Here is a 21030-nt window from a genome sequence, read left to right as displayed (position 1 = left end):
AGGAAGAGTGATATTTAATCATTTTCATTTATATGCACCTAAATAATCCTACATGAGTCCATTAAAAACTGCTACATGCAGACTTCAGTGCATTTTTTTATTGATTGATGCAAACAATTGATTGGATCAGAGTTTTGAACTGACTCACTTGACCATTTGAACTGATTTATATAGAAATTAAATAAATGTACCAACTCTAATGCCATATGTTTACTGAAGTTTAAATAAGAAAAGCTATTAAAAACTTGGACTTAATACTCATGGAAGTCCTGGTCTTTTGACGTTGTCTTTAGGAAACTAAATGGCCAAATAAAAAGTGCATGTTGCTTATATTCATAAATCACCTGAAATATATTCACTCGGCTCTACTGCAATCACACGAACTCAAAACCACAGGTTATAAGAGTGTCCTTTATAATCAAAGCCAAATATTCAAAATGCAAATAAACCGTAAAAACGGCACTCAGGATCAATTTGATTCCTGTTATATTCTGAAGAGTCCAATGGGAGCAAGAGTTCAAATTGCACAGGAACTCTTGCGTTTTTCTGCAAGTATTCATGGGTCAGGAATTGAAATGATGTTAATGCATTATTCAGCAGAGTGAAAAACGTCTTGAGACAAGGACAGCGTTGGTTAATCTGAGGCTGTTAGACTTCAGAAGCGTGTTGTGTGTGCTCACCGCGTGTGTGTAAGTACTGTAGGTGCTGCTGTAGGTGCTGAACGGCAGGGCCACGGTGGGGTTGAAGATGCCGAACTGACCCACCATCTGTTGCATGCGGCGTATGGTCCTCTCTTTATCGGTGTCAGCGAACTTCACCACCAAACTCGACGAAGCTCCCTGCGAGAGACACGGGAACAGTTGTACGTATCAGTAACATTGCATTCTACAGTTTGGTGGCTTTTGGACTGAGCTGAAAACATTGTAAACATTCAATTGTCAGAGGGAGAATCATACAAACACACAGGTCAAGCTCAGGCTAGTTTAACCTAATAACCCGGACCAAATATTTCAAATTTCAGTCACATTTTATGGCATATGTTATGCCATATTTACAATGCAATGTGTAACAGGGTGGACGTTTTCAGATCATTTCAAGCCCATTACTAGGAAAGAACAAAATGCTAGCAGAAGATTGACATTTAGGGAGAATGTTATATAAAATCTTTTTTTTATTTTTTTTATTTACATTTTCATGTCCAGTATAAATTGATACAACAGGGTGGACTGTCACCTAAAAATGGGGAGAAGAGAGAAGTTTATGACTGAGTTGCTTTACCCAAAAGGAAGTCATGTGATTTAGTTTTTAAGATTTTAATAGCACCAATGTAACAGGGTGAACTGTTTGGGGGACATAAACTACTTTAGTTTAAATATGTATCAATAATTTATATTTTATTCCAAAGAGAATAAGCAAATGTATACTAATACTTAAAATTGCTAATTTAGAAACATATATATATACATTTGATATCAAAGTGAGGTTGAGAAAACACGATTGTGGGGCATTTGCCTGTCAAGTGCTTGAAACGTTTGTGTTCATTATTAGGGTACATCTATGCATGAAAAACCATGAGGCATGAAAGTTGATCAACATTTTAGGGGGAAAAATGCACTGTAGGATGATGACCCTGCAACATATCCCCTAAAAGGACATGATGATGGAAAAAATATAAGATGGGAGGAAAGACATCTTTCAATAATTTTGCGTTCGCTCACAAAAAGTTTTGTGTTCCCTGAGAAACTTTGCGTTCGCTCGAAAAACTTTTTGCATTCGCTTTACAAAGCTTCTCATGGGAAAGCAAACATTTTGCAAGTGAACACAGAAAGCATTGAATTTCCCCCCAACCAATAATTTTTTTTTCCTTCACCATGTCCCTTACGAGCATGCACAACATGCACAACATATACACATGGATTAAAATCATCATATTCTACACTTTTGTTGCACTTTTCCTTTTGTAGAAATGTTCGTGTCTTGCACTAAAAACAACTAATTTAGCTTCCAAATGTAATCTATCCCTCCAAATAAGGCTGTTATCTGCTGTAATAAAGCTAACATATGACTTAAAAAGACTAGGATTTATAGACAAACAGTGTAATTAGCATGGAGTACTTTTATGGTGCTTTTGTGTCCTTTTCAGGGTTATTGTTGTTGTTAACTAAAACTATGAGAAACTTTTTGTTAATTAAAATAAAGCAAAAAATTAAATAAACTATAAATGAAAAGAATAAAATGATGCCTTGTCAACTAACTAAAATAAGTTTTGGTTAAAGCACTAAAATGACCTAGAAGTAAATAAAACTAAAACTAAAAAAATAAATAAAAAAACAACAACAACCAACAACTTCAAAATATGAATTAAAACTATAAACAGTGATCCCTTTTGAAGCTTAAAAGCATCAGTCCTCTTTTGCTGTAACTGCATCCAAGAGACCATAAACCAGATCAAATCTTATGTTCCACAGAAATAAAATCATACAGGTAATCATCGTTTATATTTTTCTTGGCGCTTATAAAAAGTGCAGTGCAACATCACATAATCTCTCTCTCTCTCACACACACACACACACACACACACACACACACACACACACACACACACACACACACACACACACGCACACACACACACACACACACACACACACACACACACACACACACACACACACACACACACACACACACACACTCATTAAAGGGCTCTTGATGATTTACTGCACCACTTGACCTTTCATCCCTAAAGGCCAGGATATTCCCCTCATCTGAGAGAGAGACCCTGAAGGTCTGCACCGCTGGGGATTTGTAATGCCTGATCATAAGCCTACACAGCACTTCAGTGCAGATTATGGGTGAGAGTGAGCATCACTGAAGTGAGCACTCTGAAGGGTGCAGGCCATTACTGTCTCCTACTGTATGTGTGCATCCTACACAAACACACGCCACTGCCACTTTACTGTGAATTAGCATTTCTTTTAGGGATGCACCAATATATGGACCAATAATCAGCATTGGCTGATAAAAGCAATTATTCTCACTATGATCAGACATCAGCCGATTGCTTGAAAACAGGGCCGATTACATCCTGTCAATCAAAAGCTGGCGGAAAAATGCATTGGAACTCATGTGTGAAGACATTGTCTCTCGTGTGGAATTACTAATTTAGTAATCTACTGTGAGTGAGTCTTTACAAAAAAATCATAATTCTTTTACTGCTTTACTTGTTTAATATCATACAACAACAAAAGAAGGCTCGCATAAACACAAGTGAATCAAATACAGAGTAGGGGTTGCAAAGACTAGTCGACTATAATGCTTTTAAGCTTGACGTCGACTAGTCGCTGATCATGGCCTATAGCGGGGGCAAGAGGATAAGAAATCTTTGAAGTCCACTTTTACACTCCGTTCCCAACAGTTAAGTTCCAACAGTGCTCCACAAGACATGTTTGATTATACAATCTGGATGCTCAAAATAGATCAGGAGAATGCACGTTTTAAACAGCTTATTGCACACGCAAGTTAATAGCTGTTCTAAACTTATGCACTGCTGCATTGTAACGCACATAGACATAGCTCATGCAGATCGTGCACACAGACTGGCTGATTGGCTCACTCTCTCTCCTCCCCCATCATGTGTGGACACGCCCCCTACTGCTGATTGACTCTCTCTCTCCTCCCCCATCATGTGTGGACACGCCCCCTACTGCTGATTGACTCTCTCTCTCCTCGCAATCATGAGTGGACACGCCCCCTACTGTTGATTGGCTCACTCTCTCTCCTCCCCCATCATGAGTGGACACGCCCCCCTACTGCTGATTGACTCATTTTCTCTCCTCCCCCATCATGAGTGGACACACCCCCTACTGCTGATTGACTCATTTTCTCTCCTCCCCCATCATGAGTGGACACACCCCCTACTGCTGATTGACTCATTTTCTCTCCTCCCCCATCAAGAGTGGACACGCCTCCCTACTGCTGATTGGCTCACTCTCTCTCCTCCCCCATCATGAGTGGACACGCCCCCTACTGTTGATTGACTCACTCTCTCCTCCCCCATCATGTGTGGACACGCCCCCTACTGCTGATTGACTCTCTCTCCTCGCAATCATGAGTGGACACACCCCCTACTGTTGATTGGCTCACTCTCTCTCCTCCCCCATCATGAGTGGACACGCCCCCTACTGTTGATTGACTCACTCTCTCCTCCCCCATCATGTGTGGACACACCCCCTATTGCTGATTGACTCTCTCTCCTCGCAATCATGAGTGGACACACCCCCTACTGTTGATTGGCTCACTCTCTCTCCTCCCCCATCATGAGTGGACACGCCCCCCTACTGCTGATTGACTCACTCTCTCTCCTCCCCCATCATGAGTGGACACGCCCCCCTACTGCTGATTGACTCTCTCTCCTCGCAATCATGAGTGGACACGCCCCCCTACTGCTGAGTGACTAACACTCTCTCTCCTCGCAATCATGAGTGGACACGCCCCCTACTGCTGATTGACTCACTCTCTCTCCTCGCAATCATGAGTGGACACGCCCCCCTACTGCTGATTGACTCACTCTCTCTCCTCGCAATCATGAGTGGACACGCCCCCTACTGCTGATTGACTCACTCTCTCTCCTCGCAATCATGAGTGGACACGTCCCTCTACTCCTGATTGGCCACAAGTGTTTTGTGCTTCTCGGTCCGATCCACTTTCAACAGTGTTTCTCAGAAATCTCTTACTGCGCCTTTAATCGGGGGAAATTATGAGTGATTGTGAGCAAAACAGGAGATTTTATAATTCAGTTCATGTTATTGTGAATTAAGAACATCCAAATGTTCAAGGTTTATAAATCTTAATTTAATGTTCAGAATTTAGTTAATGTGAGTTTATCAGTATAACTTTCTAAAATAATCATTAATCATTAAAATTCATTTGAAACAAGGTATTAAAAGCAGAACACCAAACTATCATGTCATTCTAAACAATTGGACATTGGCATCAGACATTTTTTTATCGTTACATCCCTTAAATATTTAGCGGTAGTAAAAAACATGAGCGTCAAATGAAGTATTTTTTGTAAAGGTGTATTAGAGGTTGCGACTCTGTAAGAAGCTGGACTGTCAGGACAGGTTTGAGATCTGACATTGAACATCATTGTGACAAGCTGTAAAATGATGCTGAAATATTTTAATGCATTAAAATTGGTATGGTGGAAAGTTTGGCTCTGCAGGGCTCAAGCAAACTGTAAGGCTGAGCTGTTAATGAGGCCTTTGCTAACTCAACGCATGGCTCTGAATGTGTAATGAGGAACTATTAAAATGTCCCTGAAACTCTCTCTCACTGGCTCTGGTCCAAAACCTATGAGCTTCCTCGCCGTCTACGGCCTTCACATGCAGCAAATAAACTAAATGGGTTTGAATGCACTACATTAGCAGCAACTGCATCAAAATAAATTGCTATATGTAAATTATAATCAACATTTCCATTGCTTTGTCTGTCATCTCAGATGGATGTTTTCAACAAGCTTCTCGCATTGCATCCTGGGATTGTCTAATTTACACTACCGTTCAAAAGTTTGGGGTCTGTAAGACTTGAAAGAAGCTGTATTTATTTAATCAAAAACACAGTAAAAACAGTAATGTTTTTACAATTTAAAGTAACTGCCTATTTGTATATATTTTATAATGTAATTTATTCCTGTGATGCAAAGCTGAAAATATTCAGTGTCACATGATCCTTCAAAAATAATTATAATATGCTGATTTGCTGCTCAATAAACATTTCTGGTTATTATCAATGTTGAAATCAGTTGTGCTGCTTCATATTTTTGTGGAAAGCACAATACATTTATTTTCAGGATTATTTGATGAACAGAAACAATGGCGCCACCAGGGGGTGGCCAGGGGTGGCCGTGGCCACCCCTGGCCGACTCCTGGCCACCCCACTGGCCACCCCAATGGCCAGTAAAAAATTTAGTAGCATCAGTTATGCATTTCATCCCTAATGCACAGCCAGGCAGGCAAGCTGATCTAGACTTTCGATCGCACACAGAAGCCCGCCCCTCCCCCGCCCCTCCGTACATGCCGCTGTTGCGCGCTCAGACAGCAACAGCTCAGCGCGTGCCCGTCGGTCAACAATTTTAAAAGAAGTTAAGAAAGAAGACGAAGACTACCGGTAAGTAAATAAGTAAAAAATATTCTTTAGTAAAAGAAGACGGGGAATTATGTGTCGTGACGTGCTTTTTAAGTGCCAAATGGTTACAGTATACTGTTACAACAGCTTTTTGATGCGTCTTTGACATGTTTTGACAAGAGTTACCTAGCTAACGTCGTTAGCTGGTGCATGTATATGTGTAACAGAGTTAAAATAATGCTGTTAAATTCATGCATTAATTGGGAAAACTCGACATTGGCTGTTGCATCACTCGCATTTGTGTGCGTGATATTGCGGGCGGAGCTACGTCACCACCAGCAGAGTCACATCTCTCGTGCTGGTAAGTCGCATCAATAAGAGCTGCGTCATAAAAACAGAGTTTAGATTGTTTTCAACAAGTGCAAGGTTGGACTTTATAAACTACACACAAGTTTACTTCATGTGTCTGTTAGTTCCTAGTTTTGTCAGTCGAGTCATAGGCTATGTGTTATTTGCAATGATGAAATGGAGTGTGTGTATTATTATTAACCTGCTTGTGAACTCTGTTTATTTCATTTAAGAAATTCATGCAACGTGATGCACTGTCCGTTAAATATAACACAATAAACCAAAGTATATCAGTAGGAGTTTCCTTAAGTCTTTCTGATAGTTTTCTTCAGGCCGGTTTACCCATACAGAAATGTAATATATGTACATAGCCTAGGTATATGAAATATACATATATGAAATATATCCACATATATAAAATATATATACCCATATATATGCCCATATATAAAACCTATTAGAAAATGGAACAATTGACATATAAAACCAGCCCATATATTTGATGTATGTATAATAGTGTTTTTTTACATACATGTCACATATATAATTATCAGTTTTCAAATAGAATTTGTGTAGTATTTGTTTTGTTTTTATGAGCTGGTCAAGAAGAGGTAAAATAATAATAAATAATACATTTTATTTATAAAAGATTCGAAAATGAGATAGAAATTGAAATGAAATGTGGATAATGAGATAGAAATTGAAATGAAATGTGGATATGTAGACTTGATCTGTAGACTTGAAATAAATAGTAAATAGTTTGGCATATATAAATTATACATATCGGTGACATATATGGTCAAAACATACAGTATTATATAAATAATAATCATATACATCATATTAATATATGTCAATATACTAATTTAATATGGCAAATTTATATATGTTAAAAACCTATATCAACATATATGTAGAGATATGTATATGTGATAGCAATATATTGTCTTATATTTAACATATATGACGGCGTCACTAGCGATATAGGGATATGTCATATATTACATTTCCGTATGGGTTACTACAACAGTAGAATACAATTCTGAAATTATGGTTTATAGTTTTGGTGTGCCACCCCAAGATTTTAAGTGGCCCCATCTGGCCACCCCTATGAAAATTTTCTGGAGGCGCCACTGAACAGAAAGTTCAAAATTTGAAATCTTTTGTAACATTATAAATGTCTTTACTGTCACGTTTGATCAATTTAATGCATCATTGCTGAATTTTTACTGACCTCAAACTTTGAATAGTAGACTGTGAGTCATTTTTTATTTATATATGAAAAATCATATATAAAAAGAAAACATTGATATAAGTGAAGATCATACCTGATAATGCCGTTCTGAGCAGTTAGTGATCAGATTTAATTCTCTTTTTAAGTCAGATGGGAAGCCATCAGAGCTAAACCCGCCAGCTGTTCTCACCCAGACGTTTGGCAAAAGGTCTAAATCCATAATAAAGTTGCACCAGGCAGCGATACAACAGATATTCAATAAGTCAAAATAAATGAGGAGAAGCTTTGTGAAAACAATATACCGTAATCACAGACATTGCTATCCGGACAGCATTCGATTTCTCAGAGTGGGTCATTTGCTTTGTAATTTTGCTCAGGAAAAATAGACTTGTTTGATTTAAACAGAATTCAAATCACAAAGTAAGTCTGTGAAACACACACTTACCTGACCTTGAGGAAACTAGTCACATTAAAATTTGAAAGAGGACCTATTATGATCTTTTACAAAGTCTTGATTTTGTTTCCAGTCTCTAAAACAGGTTTTAATGCTTGATTATTTTTCACATATTCTCCATTGTTGCAGCTTTTCTCTTCCCAGTCTGTCAGTAACACTTTACTACCATAGTACGATGCATCATGGAAGAAATCAACTAGCTAGTCACGACTGTTTCCCGAAACCGTATGTCGCAAAGTATCGTTCAACCACGTTGGTTTATGACGTCTCGCACGTGGTGCACTAATAACTTATTTTAATTAATCTGTTTGAGATCAAATTAACGCTAGATTTTGTCATATAAGTTGCATACATGGCATCTGAAGACCATTTCTAATTTTTCTCAGTTATTTTGCTTTATTACCAGACTCAATATTTGGCTCGTTCTTACAAAGTAGAGCACGTTCGCACATGCGCAGTCTTAAAACGGTGCTTTAAATCTTTTGACAAACTAGAAGACGTAAATTACATTTGTATGTATTCTAAATAAAAAACACGGGTTGTACTGAATGTCAGCTTGCTTATATAGAGCTGTCGTTCCACACAAGTTAGCGATGCAGTTTGCGAACGTTCGTTGGAACGATGGTTTCGGGAAACACCAAATAGTTGAACTATGCTGATAACGACGGAACTTGCGACCATAGTTGGCTAACGATGCTTTTGGGAAACGCACCCCTGTTAAGTTCCTGTCTCTATGAAGCTCCTCCTTCTGAAAAGCACAACATGCTCTGATTGGTCGACTGGATCAGTGTGTTGTGATTGGTCAATCGGAAATGTCACACCTCTTACCATAACCGCCAGTTTCAACACACTACTAACTAACTCTACCAGGCCCCGCCCCTTTATTCTGCGTATTAATTATTTAAATGAGGAATATTGTGACGTGTTCACTTCCGGATGAAACTCAAGACTACAATGGAGGCGTTTCAGGAGTTCAGAAACACTGACACTGATCTAGAACTCCTGCTGTCCTTTGTAATTCTGCAGACCTTTTTCATGCTCAAACAGCAACATTACACACTAAAGACAGTTCAAAATGTAAAAAAATGCATAATAGGTCCTCTTTAAGGCTTAAAATGGTGCCTACATATAGGCAGCTCACAGAGTTTTGGACTTTCAATCTCTCATTCTGTCGTCGACTATGTAGATGCTTTAATTATCGGTATGCAAAGTGTGTGTGTAAGTGCGAGATACGGCCTTGAACGTTTCGTTTGAGGATAATTACTCTCAAGGTTGAGCTGATCTCTAAACACACACTTACAGTGGTTCATCAGAAGCATTCCTGCACTACCTGTCTTCCTTCTCTGTGACAGTTCGACACAGCCGGAGTGTGTTTGATCTTCCCTAGCCCTCCCTGTCCGTTTCTTTCTCTCTACTTCTTGTCCTGCTCTCAGGGGATGGAGAAATACACCTCTTTATCTGTCCTTTCAATGTGTGGCAGAGGAATTATTCATCTGAACCTTCCAGTGTGAGAGAGAGAGAGAGAGAGAGAGAGAGAGAGAGAGTGAGGTGGAAAAACATGCAGAGTGTGATAAAAAAAAGATTGTGAGAGGTAGAATAGAAAGGAAATGTTCAGAATAGCAAACTAGCATACTCCTCGTATTATATTTCATACGTAATACATATACAGTAAATTTTTTCTCTGTGAAAAGAATACCCAGATGGCCCTGCAGCTTTTTTTTGTGCTGATTTTGGCGGAAATTCTGCAAAATAGATTTTTCACCAAAATTCTGCAGAAATTCTGTCATAATTTATCCACGGTCATGACATTTCCAACCTGTGTAACTTCTTCCATGAAGCACAAAAGGAATGTTGTAACAGCAGTTCCTTTCAATGCAACTATTGCGACTACAGCAGTTACGCTTCGAAATTCATGCACAACCATCATAAAGTAGCTACTGTATAATCCAAGTCTATTGAAATCATAAAATAGCAGTGGGAAACTGAATATTTTTTATTATTAAATATTGAAATTAATATTATGCAGTCCCCCAATTAAGATCATCATTGTTTATGCAAGTTAAATATGAATATAAATTTAAAATAAATAAAACAATTTCCGAACAATAATATAGTAAATACATAAAATAGTTTTAAGATGGTTTTTATATAGTATGTTATTTTGATTTATTTAAAAAGATATTGCCCTTTAATTAGCTACTTTTCATAAGCAGAAAATGTATATTATGCAGTCCCCTAATTAAGATTCTTGTTGTTTGCACATGCGAGTTAAATATTAAATATTTTATTTGTATAAATAGAGGTTTATGATTAATAAAAATAAATGAAAATCATAAATAAATAATAAAATGCAGTTTTAATATAACATTTTAAGACAGTTTATATAGTATGGTATTTTGATATATTTAAAAAGACATTGCCCCTTATTAAGCTACTTTTTGTTAGCAGACTGTAAAATAAATAAAATAACTTCTAAAATGTTGTTTAACATTTTTAACTATTAATATTATGCAATCCCTCAATTAAAATCATCATTGTCTGTGCAAGTTAAATATGAAATCAAATTAAAACAAATACAAATTTTTCTGAACATTAATATAGTAAATAAAAAAAAATATTTTTAAGATGTTCTTTAAATAGTATGTTATTTTATATATTTAAAAAGATATTGGCCCTTATTTAGCTACTTTTTTGTTAGCAGACTGTAAAATAAATTAAATAACTTTCTTAATAAAATGTTGTTTAAGAATTTTAACTATTAAAATTAATATTATGCAGTCCCCCTTATTAAGATTTAAATTTTTGTTATTTGCAAAAACAAACAAACAAACAAACAAAACAAACAGAATGCACTGCAGTATATGCAGTGTATAGTCTTGTAGTACTCAAGACCGGTCTAAAGAGCATTTTTTGAAGGTCTTGTTCTTGTCTAGTTCTCGGTCTTGTCTTAGTCTCAGACTAAAGGCCCGTTTACACCAAGGACGATAACTATAAAGATAACGATAATTCTAAAAATCGTTCTCCATATTAAAGAATAACAGAGTTCACACCACAACTATAACGATAAAGATATGAGGAACGATATCATTGGGATCACTTTCAGAATTATTTTTTTCCAGCTGTCGAACGATAAAACACTGACAGCCAATCAGAATGCATTCTAATTTGAAGTTCTCGCGCATTTAAAATGGCAGATGACATTGCAGAGAAGTTAATCGTCGAGGTACAAAAAAATCCTCCACTGTTTGACAAGCCAAACCCCCTTTTCAAGGATACGTTAAAAAAGATGGATATATGGAAAGCAATCGGTCGTATCCTGGGAATAAATGGTGAGAAGTAATACATTTTCGCTACTTTGAAACCGCAGCGTGGGCGCGCGCGTGCTTAGAATAAAAAGACCGTTATCGGTCATTGGCGTGGACGCATATATAGTTATCTTTATCGTTATCTTTACAGTTATCGTCCTTGGTGTGAACGGGCCTTAAGAGGAATCTGAATTTTATTTCTAGACCGTTCAACATAAAAACTGAGAGGATATCACAATATTGTCGGCATATTGTCTGATTTTTGTTAATGTGATTGGATGTAAAGTCTTGGTCTTGTCTTGGTTCCAGCACATTGTGGTCTTGGTCTCTGTGTAGGCAGTACACTAGTGTGTAGTGAGCAGTGAGCTAGTGCTCCACTCAGAAGAGAAGCCTGGATGACAACGGCTCATTTGCACTTATATTGGCTCAACATGACAGCAGCTCACTGGCTTCACCATCAGCGGTGTGTGTGTGCGCTCGCGGTTACATAAACGACGTGTGTGTTCACAAACGACATTGTGAGTGTATATGTTGACGCATATCACATGCATTCATTTATTCAACATTTTTGGTCAAAATGTTGGAGAAAGTGTTTTTTTTTAGGTAATTTTACCCTGTGAATAAATGTCTAAAAGTAAAATCATCTCTCACTTAATACGAGCTCATGAAGCTTCATGTGTGTAGTTGTACTCACAGGCATGGTCTGACTCCCGTGCAGCCCGCTGATGGCAGACTGAGCCTCGGTGTGTGTTGAAAACTTTACAAAGGCACAACCTGCAAAATACACACACAGACATACACACACACAACAAGCATAGAAATAATGAGGAACAGCAGTGGAGGTTTTCTGCAGAGAACTGTGTGTCTGCAACACTGGAGATGAGAGAGAAGACGTGCACACAAACACTAACACTCACTGCTGGCTTCTAAGGGTGTGTCACACTTGGCATGTTTGGTTGGATTAAAACGAACCCTGGTGCGATTGCTCTGTTAGTGCGGTTCATTTGAATAAGTGTGAACACCATCTGAACCCTGGTGACACCAAACAAGCTGAAGAGATGAGTCTTGGTTCGCTTCAAAACTAACTATACTGCGGTTATGAATGATAAATGAACGCAACACGGACCAAACACATGTACTGTAAACGAACCAAAAACAGGACATGATGCCATAAGGTTCGATCCTAAAAAGCACACAATGCTCAAGCTGTCATAGTCGAGATGTTGCTCATCACAGTTCAGTTCAGGCATCAGAACCGCGTCTCCTCACAGCAGATCTGTGTGTGTGTGTGTGTGTGTGTGTGTGTGTGTGTGTGACGGAGGGATTCCTGACGCTGTTTTGACTCCTTTACACATTTATAAACTCTTCACGAGTTCTCAGCTGATCAGAATACCATCATATGTAGCTACACACACACAACGAGCGCATTTAGCCCAGAATACAGCATTGTTTTGGATGTTCGGTAAGTTCAGTTAACCGTAGGGTAAAAGGTTCCACATACCATAGGGAAAAACTGACAAATTCTCATAAAAATCTCATAATTTGCTGTCACTTTAAGACCAGACGCACAGATCCATTATAATGTTAAACTTTCTCAACTGTTTACGTTCACAAAACATAATTGACTGTTATAAACTCGCCAAGGCCGGCATTTTGACATTATTTTGTGTGTGTTTGACTGTTTAAGTGCAATAAGCAGCGCAAAATAACTCAGTTTAGTCCTGAGAGGGGGCTTTATGTGCCGCACTTTGGGTGTTTGAGCACAAAATCTGTACCCTGGAAATCTCGCACAATTTGAATTTGCTCAGTGAGTCACTCTGACATTGAGTAATGATGCTCATTAACTATGCGCTTGTACCCGAGCTGCACCAATCACATCGGTGTATCTGATATAGGCGGGCCAGAGGCGAGCTAAACAGATGAAGACAGCGCTGAGACGTCAAAGTCATTAGTAAACATCGCAAGATGGCTGTGGATGAATACCATTTGTTTGAAACGGCTTTGGTCGCTACAATGAACGAGTTAGACTTGGCTTTTTATCTAAAAGAGGAACAGAAGACGGCGCTCGAATCGTTCTTTTGCAAGAAGGAAGTTTTTGCTGTTTTGCCGACCGGATACGACAATAGTCTAATCTACCAGTTAGCTCTGCTGACAGCTAAGCGTATCGGGCTTAGTTAAAACTGTTGTGATTGGTCGTAGTGTTATCCAATTGCGTGCAGTGAGATTTTCAAATGCATGCTTGGTGCCGCCCCTCGAGTTGGGCGATTTTCATGACTCAATACCAGACCCTTAATCTTTCAGATTTTGGGTCTGGATTTCCAGGCTATAAAATCTGGAGGAATGAGTAAAATTGCTGTCGGAGAGATGAGAGAGAGTGAAAGCACAGCTGGTATCGTCTATCTATTCAGTGGAAAATTAGTATTGGGAGTGTTTCAGATATCAGTGTTGATATGTATCGCAAAATCCTACATTGGACTTAGTTTATTATTTCAGATGCCTTTTTAAAAGACTTTATTTTACAATTGAAAAATATATATATTATATACAAAATTAGATCCGCCAAAACAGCTAGTAGGAGTGACTGCGTTACACACCACTGCTGAAATACACACACATTTGACGAGTGTTAATGTGAAGCGCTGATCACAGGATATCTGTGCAGTGGAGGGTCATGTGATCGGACGCGCCGCTGATCATCAAACCTTCATGATTTCATGTTAAGTTCGAAATCTCTTACGTCTATTCCCTCTTCACACATTTCAAACACGATTGACCTGTCTGACCCGTTTCCCTCTTGCAGTCCGTTAATGGACGCAGCGATTGGAGTGTGTGTAAATTATTCCTGCCTGGCCTGTGCCGGGGTTCGTCAGGTGATATCGGCACCCCGCGGCGGAAAGGCTTCACCCGACGCCGTGTCAGCGATGAGAAAGCCATCACACAGTGTTGACGTGCGTGTGTTTGAATAGACTGACGCGGTGAAACTGAATGTGTAAATGACAGCATTTCTGCTACGGCACTCAAGGGTTGAACGCTGCTTTTCTGTTTGTTTGTTTTGACTTTGTCTTTTTTCTGTAGAAGGTCACTATTCTTCTGCACGCGGATGTCTGTCATTCACTAGCAAACACAGAAACTGCTGTGAATACTAAAGAGAGATGAAAGTAGGAACTACAACTCACCTTTACTGTTTCCATCAGGGCCTCGTAATACGGTGCACTCTTCAATGACTCCGTAGGGCTCAAAAAAGCGGTACACGTCCTCTTCCGTCTGCTGCTTATTCAACATGCCCACAAACAGCTTCCGGTCCTCTGAAATACAAGCACAAGGAGAGAACATTAACTTATACTGTATCATCTCAGATTTGATCTGCTTCCACAGTTTTTGCAGGCCTCAGGGCAGATCGTATTCATTGTATCAAATGTGATGAAAAGGATAACCCTGAATATTGTCAAATAATCCCAAAACAATAAATAATCAACATATCGTTCTGTTGCATCTACACTCAATAGTAAACATACAGGGCAACCAGTGCAGTCCGACACAAACACATGATACTGATGAACAAATGACTCTTTTGAGCTGATACTTTAAATCAATCAATCAACCAATCAACCAACCAACCAACCAACCAACCAACCGATTAACCAGTCAACCAATCAACCAGCCAATCAATCAATCAACCAACCAACCAACCAACCAACCAACCGATTAACCAGTCAACCAATCAATCAGCCAATCAATCAATCAACCAACCAACCAACCAACCAACCAACCAACCAACCAACCAACCAACCAACCAACCGATTAACCAGTCAACCAGTCAACCAACCAACCAACCAACCAACCAACCAACCAACCAACCAACCAACCAACCAACCAACCAACCAACCAACCAACCAACCAACCAACCAACCGATTAACCAATCAGTCAACCAATCAATCAGCCAATCAGCCAATCAACCAATCAATCAATCAATCAATCAATCAATCAATCAATCAATCAATCAGTCAGTCAATCAATCAATCAGTCAATCAGTCAATCAATCAAAAATGCTCCAAATTAACCGGTCTAAATTAATCAATCAGAGCAGTCACTGAATCAACTTACAGTAATCATAACTTTAAATCCTGTCTGGCTTAAAAAGAAAAAAAAGAAAACAAAGCTTTACATAACCTAAGTGTGTGAACACATATATATGTTAAATTGTTCAAAAAAACAAACAAATAAAAAAAATATATCCTTTTGTTTGTGTATATGTATAGTTAAAACACAGCGGAGACTGAATTGTATAGTAAGCAGTGATTTTGTGCATTTGAGTGTCACTCACACACTCTCTGTGTGTCCAGGCCTGACGCCACAGCAGACTTTATCATCTTTATGAGTCTGTCCCCATCAGCACTGAGCTATATACAGCAACACACTCACACCAGACACACAGACGGGAGCTGGATCTATATAAAGCAGCAGTAAAACACCATCAAGTACTATACAAGGCCAAAACCTGCACTCTCTCTCTCTCACACACACACAATCACACACACTTTATGGTCCTGATGGAAACAGTAAAGGCTGCACATCCTTCACTAACCTCTCCTCTGGGATGTGTTACAACGGTGAAGCTTTCACTTAGCTGTAGCAAACAATATATACAGTGTGGGGTAGTAACTGATTACATGTGATCTGAATTACATAATCAGATTCCAAAAATGAAGTAACAGATTATATAACGTTTTAAGCAAACATTTTTGTCATGTATAAATTGTAATCAGTCACTGACAACAATTTGTAAGTAATCTACCGATCTCTCTCTCTCTCTCTCTCTCTCTCTCTCTCTCTCTCTCTCTCTCTGTCTCACTCTCTCTCTCTCTCTCTCTCTCTATATATATATATATATATTTATATATAATTAATTTGAAGGGGAATTACGAGAGTCTCATTGGTCAGTGGATGTCAGATGTCTCTATCAGATTGTGAATCTCAAATCCTTGTGTTTGTCCTTGCCACGCACCATCCCAATTGAAGTCAGTGTATTTGCAGTGTCCCTTAAGCTGTAGTGTGATACGTGCCCAGAGTTTTAGTCGAGTTGTCGATACACTGCTTGTGTTAGCTATAAAAATAAACACACACACACCAACACAGCATGTATAAAACAACCGACTCTCGGCACTGAGACACTCGTACATACAAACATCTCACAGCGACACACACGCTTTTACCATCCAAACACACATTCCCTCGCTGTTTACCCTTGAATCCAAGTTGCATCATCTGTGTGAGTGTGTGTGTGTGCGTGCGTGTGTGTGGGTGCAGGCAGTAAGTCTTTGAGATCTTTTTCTCTCCATCTTTCTGTGCTGCCGGTTGCAGACTATTGCATTTGAGTTGCAGTGCTGCGGATCTCTGACCTGTAGCCTTTAATGAGAGAAACACACACACACACACACACACACACACACACACACACACACACACACACACACACACACACACACACACACACACACACCGCCTGAAATACGCAGGCAACACGCAGAAATTCTGCTTGATTCACTGGCGCTGACGCTAGAAATAGACCCATAGAAAAGAGAAACAGGGAAATCTCTTTAGGGTGTTTACGCATGTTTGTTTGGATTAAAACGAACCCTGGTGCGATTGCTCTGTTAGTGCGGTTCATTTGAATAAGTGTGAACACCATCTGAACCCTGGTGACACCAAACAAGCTGAAGAGATGAGTCTCGGTCCACTTCAAAACTAACTCTGGTGCGGTTCGAATGATAAATGAACACAACACGGACCAAAGACATGTAAACGAACCAAAAACAGGACATGATGCGATTGATGACAGATTGCTCAAGCACACCTGTTTTTTTTTTCTCATAATAGTCGAGATGTTGCTCATCACAGTTCAGTTCAGGCATCGTGTCTCCTCACAGCAGATCTCTGTGTGTGTGTGTGACGGAGGGATTCCTGACGCTGTTGTGACTCTTATTTGATTTTATAAACTCTTCACGAGTTCTCAGCTGCAGAATGCCATCAAATGTAGCCACACACACACACACACACACACACACACACACACACACACACACACACACACACACACACACACACACACACACACACACACACACACACACACACACACACACACACACACACACACACACACACACACACACACACACACACAACGAACGCATTTAGCACAGCATTGTTGTTCGGTAAGTTCCGTCGCAAAATACACTGTAAAAGCCGACCAATCAGATTGTGAATATAATCACATGACTTTAGGTTCGGTGTTAAAATGCCAATGTGAACGCTATGAACGTCAGGACCAAACTACCTAATACTGTGAACATACCCTTATTATCACAATTGTGTCTCCTCGGCAGCAATAGAAATAAATGGAGAATAACTGGACATGTTTGCTCAAGTCTCCTGTTTCTTAGACGTTTCTCTTGAGAAAAAAACACCAGTAATCTCACACGTGTCCTCTAGAGTTTCTGAGAAGTGTTCAGCAATATCTCACGCTTACTTTTGTGTTATTTATATATATTACAAACGTTTTTATTTACTAATATTTTAATATTTTCAGTTTTAATTTTAATTTTGTAATGTCTTACGTCATTTTTATTAGTTTCTCTTAAATCTTTTTTTAGTTTATTTTAATTTCAGTTTTAGTAAATTTTATTTAAATTACAGTATTTTATTTCAGTTAGTTAACAATGGAAAATTTCTAATGTTTTAAATTTGTTTATCTAATATTTATATTGAACTATTATCATTTTATTTCAGCTTTATTTCAATTACAGAAAACCATTTTTAATATTTTAGTTAACAAAAGCAAAAATGTCTCATCAAATGACCTGAGCTGCTCCACATTAATTTTATAGCTCCATATAGAGTACTTATACATATACATAATATAATTTTAAGATGAAATGAAACATAACTGAGATCTCCATTAACCGGAGAGTAATTCCAGCACTAATAGTGGAGTCAAATGAAACTAAACTTTCAACTAAAGCTAATCCTGCCTCCTCGACTCGAGAAGCTCACACAAACCGCACCGCAGTCACAGTGTGGGAAATCAGCCTCACTTAAAAGTTGTCTCCGCATAATTAGCTGGGACAGAAGAAAGTATTTTAACATCGAATCTCTCGAGCAACCTGTGAGCAATAAAGAGCTCCTCTCGGGAACTGTCACTTTGATTGACAGACAGACTCAATTGCTGATGATGCAGATAAATTACCTTATCCGTCAATAAACGCATACTACAGAGACACCATATTTACAATTTATATTAGACCACTGAAGCGTCTCTCTCGTGCCAGATCCTGCTGGCCACAATTCTAATTATCCGCACAGACCCCTTCATTTGCTTCTCATTAGCATGTTGAATATTCATGAGTCTAATCTGTTAGCCCCTCCCTCCCAGGGGTCCGTGGCAATCTACACACACCAGCTCTGCTCCGAAGCCTATATCGCGGTCTGCATTACACACGTGTGTGTAGACCTCGAGAGGAAGACACTGATTTGATGTCTATGTTTTCAGCGTTCATCAGCTGGAAAAAATGTATCGTTCTGAATGTGATTCCAATGATATTGTTTCCCTGTGCAGTTGTGGTGTGGACTCTAGTCTTTTATATTTAGAAGGATTTTTAGAAATATATTTATCGTTATTGATATTGTCCTTAGTTTGCTACTTAAAATGAACTAACTAAAATGAATAAAAAAATATTTCAGCTACTTGTTAGTATTATTTTAACATCATTGATATACTATTATAGTTTATTAATAGTATAAATCAGTTTTTATTTTTTCATTTACATTTTAATTAAAGTTTTAGTATTTGTTGTGTTTTTAAAATATGTCTATACAGTTTTTATTCATGTTTAGTTATTTTGGTACATCAAGTTAAACTAAATTAAAATAAGACATGTTTCCTTGGCAATTATAGCTGAAATACAATAAGTTTATGTTTTTTTTATATATATTTTTGTCAGGTAACGTTTATTACATTTCAAGTGATGCATTTAAAAAAAAAAACTTACCAAGGAAACATTTCTCATTTTCATTTAGTTTAACTTGATATACCAAAATAACAAAAACGCTACATAATACAAATAGTAATACAGTACAAATGAGAATTTTTTGTATTAAAATGAAAAATAAAAAAAATAAAAATCAGCCAAAATATTAATAAAAACTATAATAGTATGTCAATGATGTTAAAATAATACTGGAAGGTGACGACCAACCTTTATGTAAGAGGTTTTCTAGCATTGGAAATAAGCTTTCCTTTTTATTTCTCGGGAGTATGTGCATTAATGTGAGAGGAAAAAACCCATTGTTCTGTGAGAGAAAGGCATCAGAGAAATGAGAACGGAGAAGCGGGAGAGGCTGAAGGGACACGAGAAAAAGTGGGAAAGGGAAGGAGAGATGATGCAAGGATGAGTTAAACGTGTGCAGTCCTGAGCTGTGCTTCTTTGTGCCGGAGGGAACTTTAGTGTTCAAGACCTCTTCAGCAATAAAAGACACACACACACACACACACACACACACACACACACACACACACACACACACACACACACACACACACACACACACACACACACGTGCCATTGGGGTTTGGAGTAAAAATGGGAAGCAGTATTGTGTGGACATCGTCTGAAGGATGAGTTTATAACATGAATGAATAATATCTGGAGCTGTTGTTGGCTCTTCTACTTCTACTTAAAGTCGGCATGAAAAAGTAGTTGCGTGCAGTATTTTCTTCTCTATTGTGACGAATATACGAGTGAAACGGCTTCTCTAACTAAACCAAATGTAGGGCGGGGCTTGATTTTGTCAGTGGGGAATTGATTGGATGGTTGTGCTTGATTGGATGGATCTCATGTGAGTGACAGGTTGCCCCGCCCTCATGCCAGTCAAAAAACACATCATCAGAGAAGAGAAGAGAAGAGAAGAAAAAAGAAGAGAAGAGAAGAGAAGAGAAGAGAAGAGAAGAGAAGAGAAGAGAAGAGAAGAGAAGAGAAGAGAAGAGAAGAGGGAGGGGAAGTTATTCTGAGTAAAGATTACGAGGCACATTTAAAAGAAAATTATGATGTGCGCACGGATAAATCATATCTGTAATATTTCATAAAAAAACAAACAATCATTGTCCATTTTGATTTCATGGTGACTTTAAGCATGCTTGAAGTGCATTATGAAATGTGCAAGTAAATGCATTCTCAGTGTTGCCAAAAGTGGCACTAAAGTGAAGAGAATCTTGCAGAGCAATCTAGTTCAAATTAACGATGAACTGCATGCTTGTGAAGTATGTTTTTAGCATTAGTTGTACATACAAACTGTCTCGTCTCTCCAAAATCCCATTTCAGCAAATCTGAAATGCTCAAAATTATGGAAGCTTGTTTCCGCCGCAGAATAAAACATAAAAAAGGAAATTTTACAACTTTTTATCTCACAATTCAGTTTTTTTTTCACGCAATTGACATTTGTTCCCATAATTGCATGATAGAAACTCGCAATTGTGAGTTATAAAGTCAGAATTGTGTGATAT

The 21030-nt window shown here is 38.3% G+C and overlaps 1 protein-coding gene across 2 annotated transcripts in view; it reads right to left on the bottom strand.

The window, feature by feature from the left end:
* LOC306998594 (CUGBP Elav-like family member 5) overlaps positions 1-21030 on the bottom strand; it is a 212254-nt gene that overhangs the window by 31509 nt on the left and 159715 nt on the right. For both annotated transcript variants that reach the window (XM_079612786.1, XM_079612787.1), the window contains exons 4-6: positions 14647-14775; positions 12165-12244; positions 681-839 (exon numbers count right to left, since the gene is read on the bottom strand). In XM_079612786.1, the coding sequence (XP_079468912.1) occupies positions 681-839; positions 12165-12244; positions 14647-14775 (368 nt within the window). The remainder of the gene's footprint in view (positions 1-680; positions 840-12164; positions 12245-14646; positions 14776-21030) is intronic.

This window comes from Phoxinus phoxinus (assembly GCF_949152265.1).
Source record: "Phoxinus phoxinus genome assembly, chromosome: 5".
Classification (NCBI taxonomy): Eukaryota; Metazoa; Chordata; class Actinopteri; order Cypriniformes; family Leuciscidae; genus Phoxinus; species Phoxinus phoxinus.
This window is presented reverse-complemented; position numbering and strand designations above follow the sequence as displayed.